We start from the raw sequence: 24,182 nt of genomic DNA on the forward strand, positions 1-24,182 counted from the left end.
TCTAAAATTTTAAGAGATTGTCATGAATTTAATGATTCTGTTCAGTAAAATAAGAAAAATTATTTTTTTTATTTTAATTTAAGATTGCAATAAATGGAAAGGATATTCTCAAAATTAAGTGCATTTTTTTGATAAAACCAAAATATAATATGCCCTTTGGAAAATTAAAAAAAAAAAAAAGAATGTCCTTTGAAAAAAATATCATAAGTGTATCTAATGACTTGCATGATCAACTAACTTGGCATGTGAATTATGCACAACAGCTGTGTTTAATAGAGGAAGAGGAGACAAATGTATGAGTTAGACATGGCGACCATTCACTCCTTCATGCTCTACACAATGCAAAACAACTTGCTTGACTAAAAACTAACATACCTTCAGTAAACGATGAAATCTGCCACTTCAACGGTTCCACACGATCAACCCCACGACTATCTGTGAGAAGATAAATCGAGAAGCTGCAGTTGGTAAAAAAAAAAAAACTAACATACCTGACTTGATATATAGAACATTGTCACTACAATTTGGATTGTTTCTACCTATATGAGACAAGAATACTAAAGAGGTTTTGCATAAGCTAAAATGAATACTGATATAGCATTATTCATAGACAATCATTAAAAGGAAATAACCCTCAGTCATGCCTGGATTACAAACAAGTCTTTGACAAGAATTAGGAAAATAAAGAAACACCAGAACATACAAAGCCATACCAGGAAACATAACTTTGTTTATGAGCCAGATTGTCGATGGTACAAATAGTCTACATGATATAAGATGGTAGACGTGAATCGTATCGTGACTGATAATTCAAAGTTTACATGAAGGCATAAGTGCTTTGGTTGCCATTGTTGTTAGGACTCCATGTCGACACTTGTTGAACACATATATGCTCCCACAAGAAGTAACAGTGGTGCCCATGATAAGGCAGGTGATAACAAAACCGGCAGAAATCCATAGGCAAGCATGAGGGTTAGGCATAGCTGAGAAAAATAAGAACAATAAGTATATATCTAACACAGAAAGGGGGGAAAAGGTTAAATCTTACATGTTGGTAGATAACCACCTTACAATGAATGAGTGCAACTACTAGACAACCAAGCTGAAGGAACCTCCTCTTCCAACCACGATAAATCTTACATGTTGGGGATAAATTTTGATAGTTGGATGGAACGAGGGCCACAAGTTGTGATAACTGTTCTGACTCAATATGAGAAGACATTGGTTCATTCTGGCATTTTGATTTCCCCTGAAGATGTGAGCAAAATGCTGATCTTTCTGCAAAGAGACTATAGATAAGAACAAACATGGGTGTAACCACCAAGTACAGGAATGGCAATGTGATAAGCATTATATCTGGAGTTCCCAGCTTCTCTTGACCATCTGGCGAAGGCACCCTCCAACCAGACAAATACATACTAGCAATGTCGCCATTCTCAGATGTCGCATAACCCCAAAACCATGGCAATTTAAGCAGGTAAATAAGATATATCAACATAGAAAACCATGCTACTCTGTTCCTCGAACCCTCCATCAAGACCTGGTATACCACAAACAGGCTCTTTCGCTGCTGGATCCACAAGGAAATGGACTGATATGATGCATAGTTCTCAATATGACAATTCAAAACTTTTGGAAGAAACAAAAGTACAAGAAGAAAGCAAATATTGCTCCACAGAAGAACCGAATATAAACTCTCCCACTCAACTTCAAAAATCAAATAAGCAAGCAATGTACTTCGATAAGGTGCCTGTTTACCTTCCACAGAAAATGGTCTAAGGTTGCTTCTAGTCTCCTTGCCCTGTGAGTCCAAAGCAGAGACCTGTAATATGTAACGTGTTGCTGATGCGCTCCAGTAATTTTCAGCATTCCATCGCCCACAAAATAGCGGCTTGTTTGATGCAATATCAATAAGCTGCAAAGGCACTTCTTCAACTATTTTGTAGTTCCTAGATGAATCAAACACCTTAGCAGTCACATTAATTATTTTCTGGGTCGAAAAGACAAGAGCATTAATATCATTTCTGAGTGAGTGATTGTTATGTTCAACATTCATCATTCTGGAGTCAACAGGATATGTTATGAGAATAGTTGTTTGAAAAACATCCTCAACTTCAAATTTTCTGAGAAAATCAATATCAAGGAAAGAGACCACTCCTCTATCAATGGCAAGAATTCTGATCAATCTAGATTCTTTCCAGTCTCCTAATTCCCACTCCCAAAAGCTCCTACTCATTTTGGGAACCTTAACATCAGAAGGTGATTTTGATGAATGGAATCTCCAAAGTTGTCTGCTTATCTTTGCATGAAGGTGGCCACAAATGTACGAGGAAACTACATATTTTGCAAATAAATTTTCATAACGCTGCCCATTTTTGGTTGAAGCTGTAAAAGACATTGGATAATGCCCAAATATAACTTTTGTCACTAAATTATTGGGATAAATATCCCAATACTGCAATTCAGATTCAACAGCAGCAGCCCTTCCATCAGTTGGATGACCAAAAAAATTTGATGGGCCCCGAATTCCAATGCTAATGGTATCATCAATACCAATGAACACATATCTTCGATCGTTGCCCTAGAAAACCTTCACATAAATGTCAGTTCAATTTTTACACAGGCAAAGAAAGTCAGTTGCAGTGTAAAACAAATATATGAACAAGTATAATTGATGCTACATTAATTTTCTCCAAACATCAGTTTATATGATGCAAGGCAAATAACATCAACAGTATCAGCATTAAATTGGTCAAAATTAACCCATTGTAATTTTCCACTGTCATGGAATTTAGTTTAGTATTTATAATATGTACAACAAGCAAAGTTATGAACAATTGAGGAGATTTTGGAAAATAATTATATGCAATCCTCTATGACAGTTTCCTTGACATTGTAATGTTAACCTTTATACCTCTTTTAAATATGTTAGAGTTTACTCAGGTCTTGAGTTAACTTTCAAACCTGCAACTCTAGTTCATTCAATTTATCTATAAAATTTATTAGTTGCAGTTAACATGCTTATAATTTTTTTCTTCAAATTCTAAAATTAAAAAACTTTGTTGTTTCCTAATCAATAATCTTCCTCGCCAAACCAATAGCACTTCTATGATAATGTACTCCTTTCCATGTCATTGTAGCCATTGTTCAATTGCACAAGGCACACGTTCACACTCCTTACCTCACTTTTCAAATGGATCAAAGTGCTTCACTTCCCAAATCTTTAGCATGTTTAATATGTGCCATTATCAATGATGACTATAGGCATATCTAAACCCCTAGATGCACAATAGGAGGCAAGGGACAAATGTATTTTTAGTTCCTTCCCTTTTCTATCATATTATGTTGATCAACCATATGTTCAGCCAAATAGACTATTCTAATAGAACAATCATCAAGGCCTATATCTCATACTTGTCTATATTTTCTTTAAAGATTAATCACATTAGATCTAATTTAATTTATTATGATTTCTCTCTCCAAAAATAAATTTTTGTACATTAATAACTTGCACAAATTTTTTTCCTATTTTCCCATAATCTTAATAAATAAGAACTTTTGATCTTTATTTTTATACATTTAAGATTACCCTAATATTTACATTTTCTTTCCCTGTCTTTAGCAATCCAATAGATATTCTTCTCCACATGCTCAAATTTCTGTAAGTTATAAAAATTATCAATGAGATTTACTAAATATTTCTTCCCTTAATGTTAGGTAATATCTATTTGAAAGGTCAAACATTAATCTATTGAAAGATCAACATTTGATATGCTAACAAAAACGACAAATTTAAACAAGTTAGACAAAATTGTTTATGGTGGTATTTATGATATAAGAGGAAAAAGTGTAATGTCACCCAATGATTTGTCAAAGGATCTGCAAAATTAAATTTCTATATAGAACATGTAGAAGCAGCATGCATGCGGATTTAGAAGAACTTAAGAAAGTCAATGAAATTGTAAAAAAGAAAAAAACTTGTCTAATTATGGTATCTAACTTAAGTGTTCTAGGTATTAAAATGATTATTAGCCACGTGCATGTTTTAATTGTTTAAGACTGGGGAGAATCCGGTTTAATTTCCAATAATAAGAACCTAACTTGGATGTTTGGAAATTAAAATGTCAATGACAATGTGATTTGTGATTCAATTTTGTTCCTCTTGAAAGAAAAAAGTTAATTCTGTGATAATTGGTAAGGAAATATTATAATTTGATAAACCATTAGATCCAGATTGGGAGTTCTACCACAAGAGAGATACTCTGAATGGTGCTTAGCCTTCCTAGTTGCGCGCTAACACTGTGGACTGAGAAAAAATCAAGCGGATGTCCAACATGTGGAACTCCATATTTGTCATGATTGCCTCTTATATCAAATATTATTCTCTTGTCCAAGCCACTATGATTGACAACTGCTTCCATACTGTTTTTGTATTGGATCCATTCTGATAAATCCTGCCTTGTTGCTGTTCTTCTCTTGTTTTTGGCATCTGATTGCAAAAAAAGAAATAAAAAAATTTGGAAAAAATAATAATAATGCAAATTAGGAATTAAATTTTCCACAATTTTCAACTAAAAGATTTTTGGTAGATTCTTTAATACGGAAGAATCCGTAAATTAAGGTACTTTTAGTTTGGTAATTATGTTGTTTAAAGAAGAGAAATTGGTCCAAGTTTGAATGAGTTTTATAGTTTCCTTTTTAGGATTATTTCTCCCCTAGAATAGTTTAACTTATTTCCAACTTTATTTCAGTTGAAGCCTTTAAGGAACCTCAATCCTCCATGTTAATTATTTTTCAGTTTATAAATATTCCCGTTCATAAGTTTTGTTCTATGTGTGAAATATTGTTCCTCATGCTGCATCAAAAACTAAACCATTGAGTTGCATTATATCCCTCAAAGGTCGACAATCATATAGAAGACATCAATGAAAGTGTTTGTATGAGAAATTGTTAATCTGTTGGTAGCAGAAGTCAAGGCATGATGCCTAAGTGAACCATACTAGCTCATCCTAGTATAAGAAACAAAGGGGTCAGTGAAGCATCATTCAACCTTTTCTTACATCATTTTAGTAAGATAATGGTCAAAGCAACTCTGTCCAACCTTGATCGATGTTCTTTTCTGTAGAAAAAGAAGTTGTGCATCCATTAAGTTATTCTAGAAACCTCTATCTACCAAACTATTTTCATTATTTCAGCCAAAAATTTACAACATTCATCAACTCCTAATATCAACACACAATTGTCAGCAGCCAAAAAGCCAACAATAATATCAGCTTCCACATATTCTTCTTCCCACCAAAAGAACTTTGTCTACTGATTACCTCCAATCCACATAACAATAACTAAATATCAAACTGACCAAACCACCGCCATCTCCCCACACAAAAATCTAATTGCTACTTTTCAGTCAGAAATAATTTCAAAGGCAAGAAAAAAAATGATTGCTCAATTCAACACCTTCCCTAATTGCCATAAGCTCTCCTTAGAACAAATGCAGCATAGAAACAACAACACCCTTTAATAGCACTAACTCCAACCACTTATGAACAACCAGATAACATAAGCAAAGCTCCATCTCAGTCTTCCATGTCACAATCACAAAACACCTGCATAACCTCCTCCATAGTATCAAGTACATTTTACTCTTAATTTCATTACCACATCTATCTTTAGGCTCATTAGCACCATTAAAATCCTGTATCTCCACCATGATGCTTCGTAGAATTGCCACAGGAGACAACCAAACTACCTCTTGTCACTTCTTATTTCAGTTTTTCCAATATGTGTCACATTGCAATTGCACTGCAGATCTCATCTCATTAGCCAGAATTTTACTAGAAGAATATCCCTCCCCTAGCCACTCTCCACTCATCCAGTGACTCATAAAACTAAACTTCCATCCCTTGATCTCCTCAATCATCCTCAACACCTTATAAACATAGGAACAATCTAAGAACGTATGTCCTATTCCATAAAATCTATATCCGTATTGAAGCATGCACAGGTATTATTAGCCTTTTTTTTTTTACATTTTTTAGTTAAACCCATGTATAGCTTTTTAATGAGAAAAATCAACGAACTATTTTGATAGTTTTCATGATCACCAAGATAAGCAATGAATATCAACAAAATTTACATCCTAGAAAGACTCTTGACATCAGAGCACCAGGGTCATGATGTCCAACATTTATGTTTAATTCAAATTTTGATATTTTTAGCTCTGTATTTTCTGGAAGAACAATTGAATTACGAACTGCAAAGATTCAGCTAGTGTTTAAACAATAATATTGCCACCAAACCGATCAAAAAAACATGAAGAACTCGAAGTAATTCAATTAGGAAAAAGAAGGATAGCCTACCTGTGATGTCCCCGGTGATCAGCAGAAGCGCGGGGCGGATAACTCGAAGCGCGGGAGCAAGGAGGCGGACGAGGTCAGAAGCACGGTCGGGGTGGTACGCGCTGAGGTGGAGGTCGGAGATCTGGACGACCCAGGCGACGTCCCCATCCATGGGGAAGGACTCCCTCACAACCGACTCCGCCCCGATTGACGACGAGGATGCGTAAGGGAAGGTGAAGAAGAAGAGGAAGCAGCAGAGGAAGACGGAGACGGCTCTGGACGCCATTGCTTGTGGTCTTCGCACGGCGAGCAAGGGCATATTTTTTTTTTCTAATTTTGTTTTTAAAAATAAATTGTCCCTTACAAAATAATTTTTGCTTAAAAAAAGAATTGCATGAGTATTTCTTTAATTAATCACAAAAGAAATATATATATATATATATATATATATATATATATATATATATAAATATATAATTAAAATATTAAAATTTCTCCGTGAGAAAAATACAATCTTTATTTTTTAAAAAAATAAATAAGTGCAAATATAGATTTCTCATGCCCTCCTTTTCTCTTTATTTTCTATATATTATCCAATATAGGGACTTAACACTAGTGAATTACTGATTAAATATAGAAAATAATTTTTTTGATCTCAAATAAAAAAAAGCGGAATTGTTAAAAAAATGTAATAGTCGAAAGGCAATTTGTAAAAAATAAAAAAATTCAAAATCAAAAGATTTATCAAATCAAATGGAGTCATTAAAAAAAAGGTCAAAAAGATATCTCACTTCTCACTTTTTTAAAATATTCCTACTTTCAATATTATTATAATAATAATTCAATAACTTTATAATATATAATAGCTTATATAATATTATTATAGTATTACAATACTTAATAACTTCTATAATTATGTAATAACTATTTAATAATTTTTATAATTATTTTAAAATAATTTTAATTAATTTAAAATGATTTTAATCTGGTTGATAAAGAATATTTTGATAAAATAATATTCATGATTTAAAATTTAGGATATAAAATTTTAAAATTTATCTTATATTTGTGAAACAACTATTTACTAACTTTTATAACTATTTTAAAGTAATTTTGATAAAGTTTAAATAATTTTGATCAATTTGATAAAATTTTTTTTGATATAATAATATTTAAGATTTAAGATCTAAAATTTTATAATTTAAGATTTCAAATTTAGTTATAATTATGTAATAATTAATTAGTAGCTTTTACAACGATGTACTAGTTATTTAGTATATTTTATAAATATTTCAAAATAATTTTAAAATATTTTTGATAAATTTAAATAATTGTAATCAAATTGATAAAAGATTATTTTAATATAATAATTTTAATTAAAATAAAATAATTAAAATATTATTTTATATTAAATATTTGATACTGTTTTATTTTATTTTGTAACAGTTAATCATAATTATTATAATAGCGATGAAGCAAGAGTATTCTCGAAAAATAGAGTTTTTTTTTTAAAAGAGACGATTTGATAATTATTAAAGATATTGAAAAATAAAAATGTAATATGTAGGTAGCCAAAGCTTTCGTCTCTTGTAAATTTCATTACTAGAAACGGAGACCGAGAAAAAAAGAAAGAAAAAAAAAACAAAGGCAAAAATGGGAATAAAAGGGGTAAATAAAAGCAAGCGCCGTGCCTGTGTTATCTCCTCCATTCCACTTCTGCCGCCTTCTCCTCCAATCTCGAACTCAACGGAGAGGCAGAAGTAGAAGCGGACGCATGGCGCCTTCCTCCTCCTCCTTTCCCCCGTCGAACCTTTTGGTGCTGCTCGGGCTGGGCCTCGCCGGCGTGATCCTTATGACGCGGCGCCTCCGGCGGCGCGTCCCGAAGGAGGACCTCGGCGCCTTTGTCCAGCGTCTCCAGATTCTCCCGCCGCCGCCGCCCCCGCCGCCCAAGGCCCCCCACCCATTGACGGGACTCACCTTCGCCGTTGCCGACATGTGAGCCTTGGATTCATCTCCTCCCCTTTTCTTACTAGTGCTCTTCTTTTTCTGATTGTCCTTGATCGTGCCGAATCTCGTTATTTAGGTTGTGGGGAATTCTCCTTACTGTGCGTTTTAGGTTTTTTGTACGACCTAGCGGTTCATGCGGTTTCTTTGAGACTGGATATCTAGTAGTATAGAGGTCTGTATGATTACTGCGATATGAAATTGTGAGGTGAGAGTGTAATTAATGGGATATGAATAGTATAGAGAGCCCGTGGCAGATGACTTTTGAAGTATGGAGAGTCTATGGGAGAGACTTATTGAATGCAGTTCTCGCAGGTGGTAGACCAAATTTCAAGTAGAGAAATCTCTTAATGTGATTTTTTTTTTCTTTCTATTAGATGCTCATCATCATCAAGCCGCGTTTTCCCAAATGGTTGTGGTTGTCTAAGTTTTCGTGCCCATAGGTTTAAACAAATTAATGTCATCGTCAACCTTTTCATCCAGCCTTGAGATAGTCGTTTTCAATTTTTGTTTGATGTGCTAAACGGATTTTCTGGTGGTTGTAGGATACCTATAATCATTTGGCCTTCAGGCTATCGGTCTCGTTGCTTTAAAATATTTCTATCTATAAAATGCAGACCCTATGATTTTTCTTCTATTCTTCATGTATCTGTCATTCAATTTTCAGATTGACTGTGCTTTTTATCGAGCGATGTAAGTTTAATGGCACTCTTATTTCCTAAGAAAGTTATTCTTCTCTAAATCCTAATTAGATGTGCTTCAGCCAAAAGTTTAAATCCAATTTCAAACTCAGTGAGATTCTGACTATTTGGTTAATTAACAGATTTGATATTGAAGGATATGTGACTGGGTTTGGCAACCCAGACTGGGCAAGGACACATGAATCTGCAACGAAAACATCTCCAATTATTTTGACTCTTGTGGATGGTGGCGCCAGTTGTGTTGGAAAAACTGTCATTGATGAGTTAGCATATGGGTATAAAAGTTGCACTTCACATCCTCATTGATATTCATTCATATGTGTTCTATTTGTGTTCCCAGTCATATGTGTCAATATTTTCTTGTTTGATTTTTTTAATGTTTACAAATAATGTTTACATAAAGACTTGTAGTCCATCATTTTCATCCTCTCTAAGGTTCTTCCTTCACTATAGTCATTCTTAGTTAATGCCTCGGTAATCTTTTGCCAGCATTAGTGGTGAAAACAAACATTATGATACACCTGAGAATCCTTCATCCTCTGAGCGAGTACCAGGAGGATGTTCAAGTGGGTCAGCTGTCGCAGTTGCTAGTGGCTTGGTAGACTTCTCCTTGGGTGAGCTTTTATATTTTCTATTCTTTTGTGAATGAGCTGTTAAAGTTTTATATAAAATCTCCTTAAACTAGTTTCTTATGCTTCATTTTTTCCTAACAATTTTGTAACTATGTCTTTCATTTGCTTCAGTTTGTATTTCTGAAACTGAAAAAATATCAAACAACTACCAATAGTCATGTAGTTTATGTATGTTTTTCACTATTCTTTAGAAAGGATTCACAATTATGACGATGAATCTTACATAATGAGTTAGCAAACTAAGATTGAGTGTGGTTTATTGTATGATTGGGTAACAGACCTAGTGACAGTGTGTCATGCCCTAAATGAGCACTTCTCGACTGAACATATTTCCATTGACAATGTCCTTGGTGTCAGTTATTGATCCACGTGAGATGGTAGATAATACTCGCAACACACCTTCACACAAAATCATCAATAAGCAAAGATGAATATCACATAAGCACAACAAGTATCGAAGTTGATAAACAATTTTGAAACTCTTCACCACCTTCTTTTTGTTTATTTTCGTACTTTTTCCCTATGATCTGACCATGTTCAAACAGTGTTTTTTCTGCTTCTTCCGTTTGTTTATAAAATGCTTCTTTCTACTACCTTCCTGTGGACAAGTGTTAGTCTCAGCTGTTGGGTTCATATTTGACATTATGCAAGACTTTTCTTTTGGCAAAATGAATTTATGCCGATATTTGAGCTTTATTCTACATCCATGTTTTGCAAGTTATGAAAATAGGCAGACCTGCACGATATTGAAAAAAATGAAGATATATTCATTTGGGCTTCAATCTTTCAAACAATCAGTGATGAACCCCCCTTTTTTTCTTTTCCTCTGGAAAGTAGGGACGAATTTGCAAGATCACAGAATATTTTCTTATTTTTTATATTTGCAGGTGTTGACTCTGTTGGTGGAGTGAGAATACCTGGGGCATATTGTGGCATTTTAGCTTTCCGGCCTTCTTATGGTGCTGTTTCTAACATGGGTGTTATTCCTGTTTCCCCTAGCCTTGACACAGTTGGTATGCAAAGTTATTCCTGTTTCCCCTAGTCTTGAAACAATTGGTATGCAAAATCTTTTTACCTCTTGAAATATTATATATTCAACTGAACGCGTATGCTTTCCTGTTTGCTGAAAACTACCATAAAGGTTAGTCATATTTTCAAAATTTCAGATATGATGCTAAACTTATAAACTTAGGTGTTAGAACGTAGTGGCTATTTATTAGACCGTCACATGAGATAAGTTTTTCCATGGGACTAATGACCTAATGCAACATTGAGATGAGCACAAGGACATATTATTTCTTGATTCCGTTAGAAATTTTGTATGTTTGATATTGTATCTTACCCTTTATCTGTTTTTACCTCTAAAGTTCGTAACAAAATAGTAGTCTGTGTTGTTTCATTTCTAACCAAATTATCAACCACAGATATTTGCATTTGTATCTCTGGTTTCAGGATTATTCTCCAAGGATCCTAATGTGTTGCATCGGGTGTCTCATATACTGCTCCAGCTTCCATATGGTGGTTTGCACCAACCTAGAAGTATAATCATTGCAGATGACTGTTTTGAATTGTTGAAGATACCAGCGAGTAGAGTGACTCAGGTGCTGGTCAAATCTGTAGAGAAGCAGTTTGGAAGTAATTATCTTAAGTTTCTCCTCCTCCAAGGAGATGTTTATATCTCCCTTTTTTTGATATTCTTGACTTTGTTCTAACAGTAGCTTGCTAATTCACTGGTGTAGGGCGACTTCTAAAGCATCTAAATCTCGGAGATTATTTGTCTTCAAGAATCCATAGCTTGAAGCACTTTCAAAATGGAAAAAAGAATGACGAGTCAAGAAGCACACTCTTATCACTTGCAAATGCTATGCGATCACTTTACAAGTAAATCCTTATCGCCATTGATACTTGAGCAATATCTAATTTTCTCTATGGATATGCATGTTTAAGAGTTGTAGTTGATTTTTCTATTTGGGTTCGTGATGATACAGTTTGCCTTGGAAATTTTTGAATAATTTGAGAAACATGTTTTCAAAAGTTGAACCAAATAAGAACAAACATTTTTCTGCAATTCTAATTTAACAAATCCTTCCTGATTAAGGATTTGTCTTGATTTTTCTGCTAGCTTATGTATGGTTTGGTGTTAATTTCTTGTCTACTTCATCTTGTTCTTGTAGGGTACAGTTTTGAGTTTACCACATATTTTTTTCTGTACTTTCAAATAGGAGCTTTGCCTCCGGCTTGGTGCACTTGAGCAATTTCTGTGATTGGGGAGTTTCCTTTGCAGCATATGTTATGCTGCTCGTTATTTGGCATTTCATGCGCTTTTATGCGCTGACTCCTTACTTTGCACAAATACATGATGTCACTACATGGGAAATTAGAAGGAAAGGAATTAAAATCGATGGGTTACAAATTGTACTCAGAATCTAGATGTACATGAGATTATGTCAGCACTGAAAGTTGAAAGAGAAAGGCAACAACTTCATATGGTTGTTACTATGATCTCTAAGGACGTCAAATTGGTTCTATCAAACCAAACTGAACTGAATTAAGTAATTAATGGTCTTGCCATAGCAGTTTGATATTTGATTGGTGCAAAATGTGGATTGTGCAAGTCATACGCTGATAGGTGTGGTATTGACAACTCACCAAGCATTTTCCCCCTTTTTAGTAAATGTCCTGTTATTTTCTTACCTAATCAACCTTATGCTTTTTTATGTGCATCTAACTGGTCTGATAAAGTGCATTGGAATTTTATTTTTTATACCAAATCTTTGTTTAGTAGCAAATTCTACTAGTGCTTTCAAATTCTTCGTATTGCATGCATTTTCTTTATGGCATTGCTGAAGCTTAAATTAATTACTAATTTTGTCCTTTATTCACAGCCATGAGTTTAGGAATAGCCATGACGAGTGGATCAGCTCTACTAAGCCTGTCCTAGATCCTTTTATATCAGCACAAATAAATAGATCGTCAGACAATACACTTGCACTTGATGGTTGCCATTCTGCAAGAGATAAGACACGCTTGGCCCTATGTTCTCTTCTAAAGGTAGTTACAAGAGACAGAATTATTCTCTATTCAATAACATCTGTTTACATTGGAAGTTCAAATTTAGTAAGAAATTTTCTTCAATTCTTTAGTCTGATAAAATTGAAGCATCAAAGTTTTACTTTAATATTGTTAGTTTGTCCATTGTTCTAATTCTGTCTCAATAACAAATCAATTGACTTGATCTTTTTTGGCTTATAGTTAATTGAATGTCCATATGTAGAGTTAGTACAAGTATATTTAATCAATAAATTTGTGAGAACATCATCATTAGATGTAGTTTATATCAAAGTGTTAGGACTATGATGTCTTGATGTTGTGAGAACATCAACATTAGTGCTCTTTGTAACTATACTGTTATTTTGACTGAGTTGGTGGCTCTGCAAACAGGATGATGGAATACTTGTTATCCCTACAGTGTTAGGACTTCCTCCAAAGCTTAATGCAAAGGAACTATCATCAGAAGAATATCTTTCTCATATATTTTGCCTGTCTTCTGTTGCTAGTATGTCAGGTTGTTGTCAGGTACAATACCATTAAATGGAAGCTCAGTGAATTTATGTTGGCGGACTTGACTTGCATGACTCATGATATCTCCAGTTTTTCTATCATGCTAACAATGATTGTTTTATGTGCTAATTCCTTACAACAGGTCTCTATACCCATAGGAATGCATGAAAAAACTCCAGTCTCACTTTCCTTCATTGCCAGGCATGGAGCAGACTCCCTCTTGCTAGATACTGTCAAGTCAATGTATACTATTTTACAGGAACAAGCTGATATAGCATCCAAGTCCAGCTTTTCAAAAAGTAGCATTAGCAAGGAAGAATCTGCTGAAATTGCAAAAGAAAAAGTCAGTTACAATCTCTTTATTTCATGTGTTTGCTTCTGTAGATTTATAGCTGATCTTTGCAATATGGAACAGACTGTTTATCTTAATGCTATTGACATTTCACTTTTATGCTGATTGTTCTGTGCTTTCTTCATGGAGGTGTTATGTTGTAATTGTTTATATGAATTGTTTTAAATGCTGTATTGCTTGTTCAAATTGGATAAAGTGCCACCTATTTCTTTTAAATATCTCTACTGTGTTTGTCTTTATGGATGCTATTTTTTTCTCTCTTGATCATGTTGCAGGGTAATGCTTCTTACAAAGATAAGCAATGGCAAAAGGCTATAAATCTATACACAGACGCAATCCAACTTAATGAAAAGAATGCAACATACCATAGTAATCGAGCTGCTGCATATCTGGAAGTGGGAAGGTACATGTTGCCTTTGGTATCTTGTTCTATGATGTTCGTTCATTGATGTTCTTCATCACAAATTGAATAACTTTATTTCTTGATTTTCCAATCAGTTACCTTCAAGCTGAAGCAGATTGCACTGCTGCTATCAACCTTGACAAAAAGGTATGTGTTTTTTTCCTTTTTAGTGAAATTACAACAAATTTTGTTATAGATATAGGAAGCTTGGAATTAGTATAGTCCCACTTTTCCCCTCAATATCGTGCTGTTTTTTGTCATAAAGATGTTATGACTTCTAATAGTTATATAATAGACATCTGCATTACTTGGTTCTACTTCTATAGTAGTTTTTTTGTTGTATTATGTCAATCTTGGGTAGAATCATGTTAAAACTCAAGCGTTAGATTGTGACATTAGGCACATAATTTTGGTTTATATGTACTTCAAAGATTATTTATCATTTCCACTCTTCAAACTAAATAAGCCTGCCCCATAGGCTGATCAAATTTCAAAGCTCTCAGCATCTGTCAGATTGTTCAGAGACTCCTGTAGCTTCCTATTAATGCCCCCACTGCCACCTCTCACTTTCCAACTAGCAAGCATATGCATCCATACCCATAGCTCCAATGGAAGCATTGGACCATGGGAAATTTTCTCACATCTAAGGACTACCTGTAGATTTGTGATTCCTCAATCATCCTTCTTAGCTATTCCTTCATTCCTAGGAGTAGCTATTCTTGCTCTTATCCACTCTTCAAAGAATATCTATTTCTATTCTATTCAATTTTCCAAGAAACACATTTTGAATAGGTTGGGAGGGTCTAATGGACTGATCAGGTTGGATGGTCTGGGCTCCTGTCTACATTAACATACTTAACCAACCATATTTCTGTATGTAACTATGGAATATTTCTAATTACTAGTTGATTGGCTTTGTCATCATCAATTCTTGTTTGTCCCAAGTGCCAACTATTCGAATTGGCTATATGAATCCTATTGCACCATTCAACTCTATAAAAGGTTTTCTCACTGGTAAAATTATGTAGAATCTATTGGAATGCTGCTAATTTTCTCATAGTTAATTTTCTCTTGTTATCATTTATTCAGCATATTATTGGCTTGTAATATTTCCCTTAAATCGGTCAATATTCATATTTGATCAGTTTTTGAAAGCACTCGAATAATTCTCATTCTCAGCAGCATGTATTTTTTTATTTTGCTAGAATGTTAAAGCATATCTACGAAGGGGAACTGCCAGGGAGATGTTGGGCTACTATAAAGAAGCAATTGAAGGTCTCTCTCTCTCTCTCTCTCTCTCTCACACACACACACACACACACACACACACACACACTAGTTATGAGTCTCCAACTATTTGGGATTGACCATAGGATCTTATTCTGTAATTGAAACCTCACTATATACATAATATTATACATATTCAAGCTCTCACACAATATACATGATCTACATGAATGCATGTGAATTGACTTATTAACATATCTGTTTGTATTAATTGCAACCTTTCCCCTGCTTTGACAAAGATATCACCCGAGGTCAATGTGAAGTCTTAGTACCAACGAATTGTGCGCTTATATATCTTTAACTTATTTCTAATTTATGATTCCATCCCTTAAATATGCAGATTTCAAGTATGCTCTGGTTCTGGAACCAACAAACAAAACAGCAACAAATGCTGTCAATAGGCTAAAGAACGTATTTCCCTAGATCTTACACGAACTTCCAGCATTTGAAGCACTTACAGATTTTGATAGTCGGGGGTTGACGAATGATACGGTTCTAGCTGTGCTCCTTGCAAGAGCACTGCGCCACATGAATGCACATTAAATATGCCCCAATGGTACAGTGCTATAGTTGTGCTGGTGGAGGTGCCTCAGTTTTCCAATAGCGATGTTGTCCGATGACAAAATATTTTCATATTTTCTGCCCTTTTTGATGAGTATCTCTTTGTTTTTTAAATCTGTAGACTAGCCTCATTTTTAGCCTGCTATTAAGTGGGAGCACTACAGTCGAATAAAATTTCAGACATTTCTTTTATGTATAATTTCATCTTCTGTGTAATCAACCTTTCCTTCTTTTGTTTTTTATTGAGCATTTTATCTGAGTTCTATCTCATGTAAAATATTATGATCAGAACCATAAAACGAACAGATCGTGATAACATGGTAATGATTTCTGGCTTGGGTGAAGTTGAAGTAACCTTTACAATTGTTTCCGAGTTGATTGTTAAACATCCTACTGTCATTCTGAATTACGTTGAAGTGAGATGACCAATGGATTCAACTCCATTTATGTGAAACTACTGTGACTCGCATAAGTATTTTTACCTAGTGTTTGTTTCAACAGTTGGATTCATGTAAGTGGATACTGGACATTCATGAGGTGCGTTGACATAGATTGTGTTTGATTACGTAGCCAACTGTTGTCTCATGAACATTTATTTTCGAAGCAATATGACCATTAGTTGATGTCGATTGTGTGAAATTCATGATTATTTATACTATCAGGTTTCAGAACAGGGTTTGATTATTCTTATGAAGAAAAGAGACATTACATCCTTACATGTTTTCCATGCTCGTAATTTAATGCCTCCCCTTCAATTAAATTTAATGCAGTGACGTGGACTTGAGTTTGATGGTCTCGGATTTGATCCAATTCCGCTTCCCTGCCAGGTCATCCATGATCTCATCTCAATCTATAATCCTTTATCAGTTATCACTATCCTTCTATTGTCGGATTCGGGTAATCGGGTTTTGTTGTGGTCGGGCTCCACCAGTTATCACTATCCTCCCAGCCGTCCGATGATCTCGTTCCTATATAACTCGTGTTTCGTCACCTCTCTCTCTCTCTCTCTCTCTCTCTCTCCGTTTTAATCGGCGAGATGGAAGTAGGGCGCGCCCTTCTCCTCCATTATTCCTTCTTCGCCGTCTTCCTCCTCCTCTCGGCCTCCCTCCTCTACCTCAACCGTGCCTCCGACGCCTCCTACCACCGCCTTCTCCTCGCCTCCGCCTCCGCCTCCCTTGCGCTGGTCTCCGTCCTCCTCGCTCGGGCGCGCCTCCTCCGCGTCCGATCCGCCGGCACAGGCCTCCCCGTCCGATGGTTCATCGGGTCCCTCGAAGAGGACCCCGAGAGAGGCCCGAACGCGCGGGGAAAGGTCGCGCGAGAGGGCGTGTTGATCTTCGGCAATGGGGATGTCTACGAAGGGGAGTTGGCCGGGGGGCGGTGCCATGGGGGAGGAGTGTATTGCTTCTATGAGAAGGGGCGGTACGAGGGGTGTTGGATCGATGGGAAGTACGAAGGGCACGGGATCGAGAGCTGGGCGCGAGGGAGTCGGTACCGCGGGCAGTACCGTCAGGGTATGCGGCACGGCTTCGGGGTGTACCGGTTCTACGACAGCGACAGCTATGCCGGTGAGTGGGTAGGAGGAAAGAGCCAAGGGTGCGGAGTGCAGACTTGCTCCGACGGTAGTTGCTACGCCGGCGAGTTCAAGTGCGGGGTTAAGCACGGCCTCGGCCTGTATCGTTTCAGGTGACGAATTGGTCTCTTTAATAATTTAGCCATGATGCTTATTCTCCCGTCTCGGTTCTACTTTTTGAATCAATCTATGAATCAACGAAGTCGTCTTGATGAATCGAACCCCATATGTTCTTTGGAGCTGGTTGAGCTCATCATCTGTTCCTGATGATAGAGTTCTTTTGGAATTATGAATCATAGAAGAATAATGCATCACGCAAATTTCTTTGTCGATTTCATTTTTCATTTGGTTTGATCTTGTTGAATATGTTTAGGTTGCCATCTTTTCTGCTGTTCTCTCATGAAAGATCTTTTTTTTAACACTAGTGAATTACTGATTTGAGTGGATTCTTCCATCTACTGCTTACTCCCTCAGTTGGCATAATTGAAGAGTGATCAAGAATTCATTTTCTCTGTCTACAATTGGGTGATTGGCCTTTCCTGTTGCAGGAATGGTGACAAGTATGCCGGCGAATACTTTGGAGACAAAATCCATGGATTCGGGGTGTACAACTTTGCCAATGGTCACTGCTATGAAGGTTCATGGCACGAGGGAAGGAGACAGGGCTTCGGAACATACACGTTCCGGAATGGTGAAACACGACCTGGTGAGTGGGACTATGGCGTTTTGAAGAACAGCCTCTGCGCGTCGGATCCTGCAGTCCGGCGAGCTGTTGAGGTATGCCTCTTGATCCATCACGGAAATCCAAGCATCACTACTGCCCTAATCTCATCAATTTGAAATATCTTTCATTGGTTTAGGCTGCAAGGATGGCCGCAGAGAAGGCAACCAAAGTTCCTCAAGTAGAGGAGCAAGTCAGGCAGGCTGTCTCAGCCGCAAACAAAGCCGCCGCCGCCGCCCGAGTTGCCGCCGTGCGAGCTGCCCAGAACCAGAAGGAAGACAAATTCTGTGGCGTCTATGTATAAGTTTAAACCTTGCAATCGAAAGTCAGCAGGGAAACACAGACACCTACCTGATCCCAATGGAGAATGAGCCACACACACTCCAGAAGCTGAGAGCAAACTTCAGAACACACCATTTAACATGGTAGAAACGTCCATGGACCATGTACTAGATTTCATGATCAAAGTTTTGCATAGCTGGCCTTGCTCTCCATCTGCTCAGCATCTTCTGCTCCATCCACTAAAGAAAAGTCTTTTGGAGGATAATGTGACCGACCATGAGCTGGTTGTCGCTGTACTCCAATCTGCATTTGGATTCTCACTGCAGTCATTTGATGCTCATTTGATTTTACTTTGCAGGCTTCTCTTCTCAGCAGACAGACTTGCTTTATGACTTGGAAACTTTGATAATTGCACTTGCTAATTGAATTTCAGCTCATTTGGCAATCAATCAATACCTTATAACTTGTGTAGGGGGGAGTAAACATGTCATTGTGTTGCAGAATCTTGTAGCAAGCTCCAGCTACTCCCACCTGCTGTCTATTAAGTATGTGGTGCTGCCAATATCAGGCACTACATGAGCTTATTTAATTTGATTTGTTTGGTACGGTTTGTAGAGATAAAGTATAAAGAAATGATATGGTTGATCTGAGAAATGATATCCCGCGCGATCTGTGCGCGCCGATCCACTGCCGCTGCCGCCGCTCTCGCCGTGCCGTCCGGCTACCGCCGGCTGCCACCTCAGGTGCGATCGACGCGCCCCTCGCCGGCGTTCCGTCTGACGTCAGATTCCGATCAGATAGTGGTCGGAATCTGATTTGATCGAAAATAGCGAATTTGGTTGGACGCGCCACTGCCAACCGCATGATTTCACTGTTTCTGTTCAAATTATGTCGAATTTCGGCCACTATTCGGGCGAAATCCGACACCGGATAGAGCACTGGCGAGCGGCGCGTCAATCGCGTCCGAGGCGGCGGTCGACGGTAGTCGGACGGCGCGGCGAGAGTGGCGGCAGCGACGATGGGTCACGAATGTCGCGCACGGATCGCGTAACACGGATCGCACAGGATATCATTTCTCTGGTATATCTAATAGATAACTTATTTTTAGAAAATAAATATCATAACATAAAAGAGTTGTTTCCTATATATCTATAGCAACAATGAATGTCATATTTCAATTTTATGTTTAAGTTCAGTTGACTGAGAAATCACTCGAGAAGCCCCACACACTTTCTTAAATTATGATCGAAATTATGAGCGACGGTGTCTTTGTCAGCCATCTAACTATAATTTTGGACTTCTTTCCAAAAGCAATTCTACAAAGTGATGCTACGTTTGATCTGTAGCAACCGTTTGAATATACTGACTGATCCATTGCTAGTGGAAGATTTTTCAAATTTAAATGAAAGGGAACCATTGAAGCTTTTCATTATTTTATTTTAGCATGAATCAATCAGTACCGCGTGATAAAGTTGGGAGTTTTCAATTAGAAAAAAAAGTTGCAATTTTTATGCTTTTTTGGATCCTCTGCGTAAATTGCTGATGCTTGCTTCTTCGTCTCAGTGTAGGCGTAGCAGATTTGTCTGGGCTATTTTGGACGCCCCTTGTCTCCCCCGGCGCCAGGTGTGCTGCTCGACGCGCACGCAGAAGTCGGAGGGGAAAGAGAGGAACGGATTGGTCGTCGACGACGACAGAGGAAAGCAATGGCAGCTAGTGACATTTTGAGAAGAAGGAATAAATGCAGTTTTCCTGTTTCGAACAAAAAGGGGATTTTGTTAAGGGCGAAAGGGAGCGCCTTGTGCCGTCTATAAGCAATGATGTTTGCTCACGCGGTCTTGATGAGCCAGGAAGAGGTCGAAGCGACTGAAGCTGTTGATCCTCCGCTTCCTCTCGCCTGCTAAAAAGCTCGCATTATTACGAAGAACAAAAAAAGAGGTTCTTTGATAAAAGAAAAAAGGAAGAGGGAGAGGAGAGCTCCTAGTTCATACAAGAATCGAGGAATAGGTTGCGGAAAAAAGGACAAGATGGTGGAGGAGCGGTGCTTGTTCAACAAGGTCATTTCTCTTTCTTCTTGTTTTTTTTTTTTTTTTGTAGTTTCCTTCTGTTTTGAATGAGCAAAAAAGAGTTTGAATCTTGCTCCTATATTTTACTCTTCTCTGCGTTGCGTTGTTCGATCGAGCATTGAGTATTTCATTGGCTGCAAATGGCTCCATTCATTTGAGCTACGAACATAGTGCTCGATGTTATATGAAACAGAAACTGCTACGAGAGTATGAGTGCTGGCTTCCCATCTTATTTGTCTGCCCTCTCGAACACCCAAATCTTCTCTAGGGTAAGATTATCCCTGGTTTATCTTGGTAAAAATCCAGGAGGAAAGAAGGTGAGGTTCATGAGGCAGTGCAAGAGGAACAAGAGGGTAATCTCTTCATTTTTCTTTCTTCTCAACCCCGTTCCCTCTTTCTCTTTTCTTTATCCAGGTAAAAAGGTTTGGGGTATTGAATCTCCCTCTCCTTTTCTGCTATCACTTGCTCTGGTTTCTGTATTCATTTGTAGTAATAATTAGAAGAAGAAGAAGAAGAGAGAATAACAAGTGTGAAATTTCTTGCAGGATACACTTGTAGTCAAGGCACCAAAGAAATCACACATTGCATTGAAGATGTTTGTGTTAGCTACTGTGACGATATGTGGCATCTATATTTGCTCGGTATGTACAAAGCAGATAAGAATGCAAAGCAGACCCAGAATGTTGAAATTTGATATAATCAAACCACCTTGCAAGAATTCTTCTGTATCACATCAAGAAATCCCGTATTTGCACTATCCATCACCGGTCACTTATAACAGGTATCTGGCAATTTGTTTTCTTGGCTTTCTTTCATCCATTTTTTTGTAACCAGTCATTGTCTTATCAGGGAGGAATGTGCATGTACACCAGTTCATTTTTTTTCTATCGTGTCGATGCAGAGGTCTGGAAGTGGGTGGTTCGAGACTCTCTTAAATAGTCATGTTAACATTAGTTCTAATGGGGAGATCTTCTCTCCCAAAGAAAGGAGGACTAACGTATCTACAATCATAAGGGCATTGGACAAAGTGTATAATCTCGATTGGTTTAGTAGTGCTTCGAAAAATGAATGCACTGCAGCTGTTGGCTTCAAGTGGATGCTTAATCAGGTAAATCTGTCGACTTCTTTTTGGTTAATCATCCTGAATATTGAATAGTTCTTCAGCTTAATATGCCCTATTGAAAGTTTATAAGTTTGCTATACTTGACATTTATTTCCCTGTTGCATGAGAAAGGAGCATCTAATAAAATGTTTTACTCGTCAATCGCAAAGAATTGTGTGCTTCTTGAGTATTTTTGGTTTGAAATGATGGCAAAGTGATCTCCTTTCAATTTGGATGCAATTGAGGAGAGTTTCTTGAACTCCTATTTTGATTTGAGTTAGGATGGGATTTGTATGGATGGATACTCTGGCTGAATCGAAACAAATTGTTGCTATGTGTTCATACTTTTAATGCTGCACATAAGGTATGGTTCTGTGATTTGCCAAGGCGAGAGAAGGAGGTGCATGAATAATGTATGAGGTTCATGTATAATGCATGGGCACATGTAAAAGAGGGAGGCAAAAGCAATAAAACAGACAAAGGAGGCGAAACTTGAGATAAGAACTCCAATCTCTTCAGGGATCCACAAGTTACAAGACCTTTGATAGCAAAATGTGAGGAAACGCTGATCATATTGTACAAAGTCGTAGCATCTGCAGATAATTGTTTTCTCACCTACTATTGGTTTAACTAATTTCTTGCAAGAGTAATATAATTCACTTCTTCTTCATGTAAGTTGACTAGTTTAAGCTTAAAGTTATTAGTTAAGCATAATTTCCTGATGTTACTAGTCTTTTTTTCTTGCCTTGTTAAATGTGATCGATAATTCTTGAATTCCCGCCTGATCTTACTGCAACAATATGATTCTCACATCCATTATCTGGGACTATTTCAGGGTCTTATGGACAATTGCATAAAAGTTATCCAATATTTCAGGGAAAGAGGTGTCTCTGTAATATTCCTATTTAGAAGGAACTTACTTCGTCGTTTAGTTTCACAGCTCGCAAATGATCATGATCGCAGTACTAAGCAACTAAATGGAACACACAAAGCTCATGTACATTCTGAAAATGAGGTTAGTCTCTCTTGTCATACTATGTACATTCCAAGGCTCCTATTACGATCTCCCAAATTTTATGTCACACTTGTTAACAACATTCAGGCCAACATTCTCGCAATGTACAAGCCAAGGATCAATACCTCCGAGTTAATCTCAAATCTTAAAAATGCCGAAAAGTTTGCGAGTAATGCCTTGGAGCACTTCAACAACATCCGCCACATTGTTCTGTACTATGAGGATCTTTTGCAAAATAGCACTGTGAGTTCAGCTTGCCCATTGAACTCTCATATAAATGAAAAGTTATTCAATCATAACTCGGGTTCTCATTTATTATGCGCAATAATGAAGTTAGTAATTTATTTATAAATGGAACTCTCAGGGTGAGTAATTTCTGATAATAAGAATGCTCGAGGGTGAAGTTCGATAGCAAAGCTTTTGTTGTTAAAATGCAATGCCCTCTTACATCCTTTCGCTATTTTCTTCCCCAGAAGATGATGGACGTCCTGGAGTTCCTCAGAGTACCTCAGAGAAAACTAGTTAGTCGGCACGTTAAGATACACACAAGACCACTACCCAATTTGATCGAAAACTGGGATGAAATTTATGCCAGTCTCAAAGGAACAGAGTATGAGAGCTTCTTGAAAGCTGATTATGATTCATAGACATCTTGCCTCTGCACGCATTCCTGTTAGCTGGGTTTTCCACAGACACGATCATGCCAAGGTAGAGAATTATTTATTTCAAATTATTTCGCTGAACGGATTAATTGCTTATTATTTTAGTAAACAAAAATCATAGAACTTTCTAACATGTACTGACCCCAAGCAGCCAAAACATTTTATTGCAAGTTAAAACTACTTACTATGTCGACAATGATCCCTTGGCACCAAAACAAGGTTTCAAAAACAAAGGGGGATCAACAGAATACAGTATCGATAGTCAGCCTTGTTTTAATAGCTTCTCCTGTGAGTTTGTGAGAGTATAGGTTACTTGATCTCCTGTGCCATTTTAGCTTCTCTTGTGAGTCTTGTTTTAAAAGATTTCCCTTGCAAATAGGAGGAAACGAGATTATGACCCGAACGATGTTTAACAAAATCCTGGCAGACAGTGGAGAAGTCTCCAAGTTGTGTTGTTCCTATCCTCCCAATTCAAAGACATCTTTCCATACCTTAGAGCTGGGATGGTAGGAGCATCACAGGTTCCAAAATATTTTACATGTGATCAAGAGAAATGTAAGTATTGCTTGAAATGTCAGTGTCCAACTGTTAGTATCTAGCACTGGTACAAAAGGGGTAGATGAGGAGGTCAAGTATCAAGGGAATGTCTTTTCAGTTTAAACAGTATTAACTAACTGTTGTTTCCAAGATAACTACTTAGAACCATTCGAAATTTGACGGTTTTGGCACCCCTTCAATAATATTGAGTTTGCGAGATACATTCTTGAACAGCATCTTCCCCAGTAGGATTCAAATTGTCGGCACATTGCCCAATCTCGTTCCTAGTAATACTAATACTGTCTTGATCAGGTCTGTTATAGCCCTCTAAACTTTGTTTGGAATTGGGAAGTTCCTCCCCTTTCTAGTACAAGGGAATTAGCTTTGGATT

The 24,182-nt window shown here is 37.1% G+C and overlaps 4 protein-coding genes across 5 annotated transcripts; 3 read left to right on the plus strand and 1 right to left on the minus strand.

The window, feature by feature from the left end:
• Positions 1-590: 590 nt before the first annotated feature.
• Positions 591-6,657, minus strand: LOC141839117 (putative metallophosphoesterase At3g03305). 2 transcript variants are annotated; one of them, XM_074726784.1, is made up of 4 exons: positions 6,360-6,657; positions 4,248-4,489; positions 1,067-2,581; positions 591-983 (listed from the first exon to the last, which is right to left on the minus strand). In XM_074726784.1, exons 1-4 carry the CDS (start codon positions 6,655-6,657, stop codon positions 855-857), a joined length of 2,184 nt encoding a protein of 727 aa, XP_074582885.1. In that variant the 3' UTR covers positions 591-854. The 2 variants fall into 2 exon arrangements, with proteins under 2 accessions (XP_074582885.1, XP_074582884.1); XM_074726783.1 differs by having other exon boundaries at positions 1,049-2,581.
• A 1,383-nt stretch (positions 6,658-8,040) lies between these two features.
• On the plus strand, positions 8,041-16,031 carry LOC141839119 (translocon at the outer membrane of chloroplasts 64-like). Its single transcript, XM_074726785.1, has 13 exons — positions 8,041-8,333; positions 9,166-9,318; positions 9,533-9,657; positions 10,563-10,688; positions 11,128-11,310; positions 11,415-11,556; positions 12,561-12,726; positions 13,117-13,251; positions 13,379-13,579; positions 13,864-13,991; positions 14,087-14,138; positions 15,197-15,266; positions 15,619-16,031. Exons 1-13 carry the CDS (start codon positions 8,113-8,115, stop codon positions 15,699-15,701), a joined length of 1,785 nt encoding a protein of 594 aa, XP_074582886.1. The 5' UTR covers positions 8,041-8,112; the 3' UTR covers positions 15,702-16,031.
• An 835-nt stretch (positions 16,032-16,866) lies between these two features.
• On the plus strand, positions 16,867-18,844 carry LOC141839123 (uncharacterized). Its single transcript, XM_074726791.1, has 3 exons — positions 16,867-17,522; positions 17,958-18,186; positions 18,270-18,844. The coding sequence occupies exons 1-3, from the start codon at positions 16,876-16,878 to the stop codon at positions 18,432-18,434; spliced, it is 1,041 nt and encodes a 346-aa protein (XP_074582892.1). The 5' UTR covers positions 16,867-16,875; the 3' UTR covers positions 18,435-18,844.
• Positions 18,845-20,436: 1,592 nt separating this feature from the next.
• On the plus strand, positions 20,437-23,239 carry LOC141839124 (uncharacterized). The gene is made up of 6 exons (XM_074726792.1): positions 20,437-20,466; positions 21,021-21,256; positions 21,325-21,583; positions 22,413-22,592; positions 22,680-22,835; positions 23,066-23,239. The coding sequence occupies exons 1-6, from the start codon at positions 20,437-20,439 to the stop codon at positions 23,237-23,239; spliced, it is 1,035 nt and encodes a 344-aa protein (XP_074582893.1).
• Positions 23,240-24,182: the final 943 nt, after the last annotated feature.

The sequence above is a fragment of the Curcuma longa genome, chromosome 11 (assembly GCF_044706935.1).
Source record: "Curcuma longa cultivar G26 ecotype Majalengka, Jawa Barat chromosome 11, ITB_CL_G26_1.1, whole genome shotgun sequence".
Classification (NCBI taxonomy): domain Eukaryota; kingdom Viridiplantae; phylum Streptophyta; class Magnoliopsida; order Zingiberales; family Zingiberaceae; genus Curcuma; species Curcuma longa.

Coding starts and splice junctions, on each gene's coding strand:
- LOC141839117 (XM_074726783.1), bottom strand. CDS start 6,657: ATGCCCTTGCTCGCCGTGCGAAGACCACAAGCAATGGCGTCCAGAGCC. Junction 4,490..6,359: donor GATCACCGGGGACATCACAG/GTAGGCTATCCT, acceptor TTTTGCAATCAG/ATGCCAAAAACAAGAGAAGA. Junction 2,582..4,247: donor TTCAGAGTATCTCTCTTGTG/GTAGAACTCCCA, acceptor AAGGTTTTCTAG/GGCAACGATCGAAGATATGT.
- LOC141839119 (XM_074726785.1), top strand. CDS start 8,113: ATGGCGCCTTCCTCCTCCTCCTTTCCCCCGTCGAACCTTTTGGTGCTG. Junction 9,319..9,532: donor ATTGATGAGTTAGCATATGG/GTATAAAAGTTG, acceptor ATCTTTTGCCAG/CATTAGTGGTGAAAACAAAC. Junction 15,267..15,618: donor CTATAAAGAAGCAATTGAAG/GTCTCTCTCTCT, acceptor TTAAATATGCAG/ATTTCAAGTATGCTCTGGTT.
- LOC141839123 (XM_074726791.1), top strand. CDS start 16,876: ATGGAAGTAGGGCGCGCCCTTCTCCTCCATTATTCCTTCTTCGCCGTC. Junction 17,523..17,957: donor CTCGGCCTGTATCGTTTCAG/GTGACGAATTGG, acceptor TTCCTGTTGCAG/GAATGGTGACAAGTATGCCG. Junction 18,187..18,269: donor CAGTCCGGCGAGCTGTTGAG/GTATGCCTCTTG, acceptor TCATTGGTTTAG/GCTGCAAGGATGGCCGCAGA.
- LOC141839124 (XM_074726792.1), top strand. CDS start 20,437: ATGGTGGAGGAGCGGTGCTTGTTCAACAAG. Junction 21,257..21,324: donor TCACCGGTCACTTATAACAG/GTATCTGGCAAT, acceptor TTGTCTTATCAG/GGAGGAATGTGCATGTACAC. Junction 21,584..22,412: donor TCAAGTGGATGCTTAATCAG/GTAAATCTGTCG, acceptor GGACTATTTCAG/GGTCTTATGGACAATTGCAT.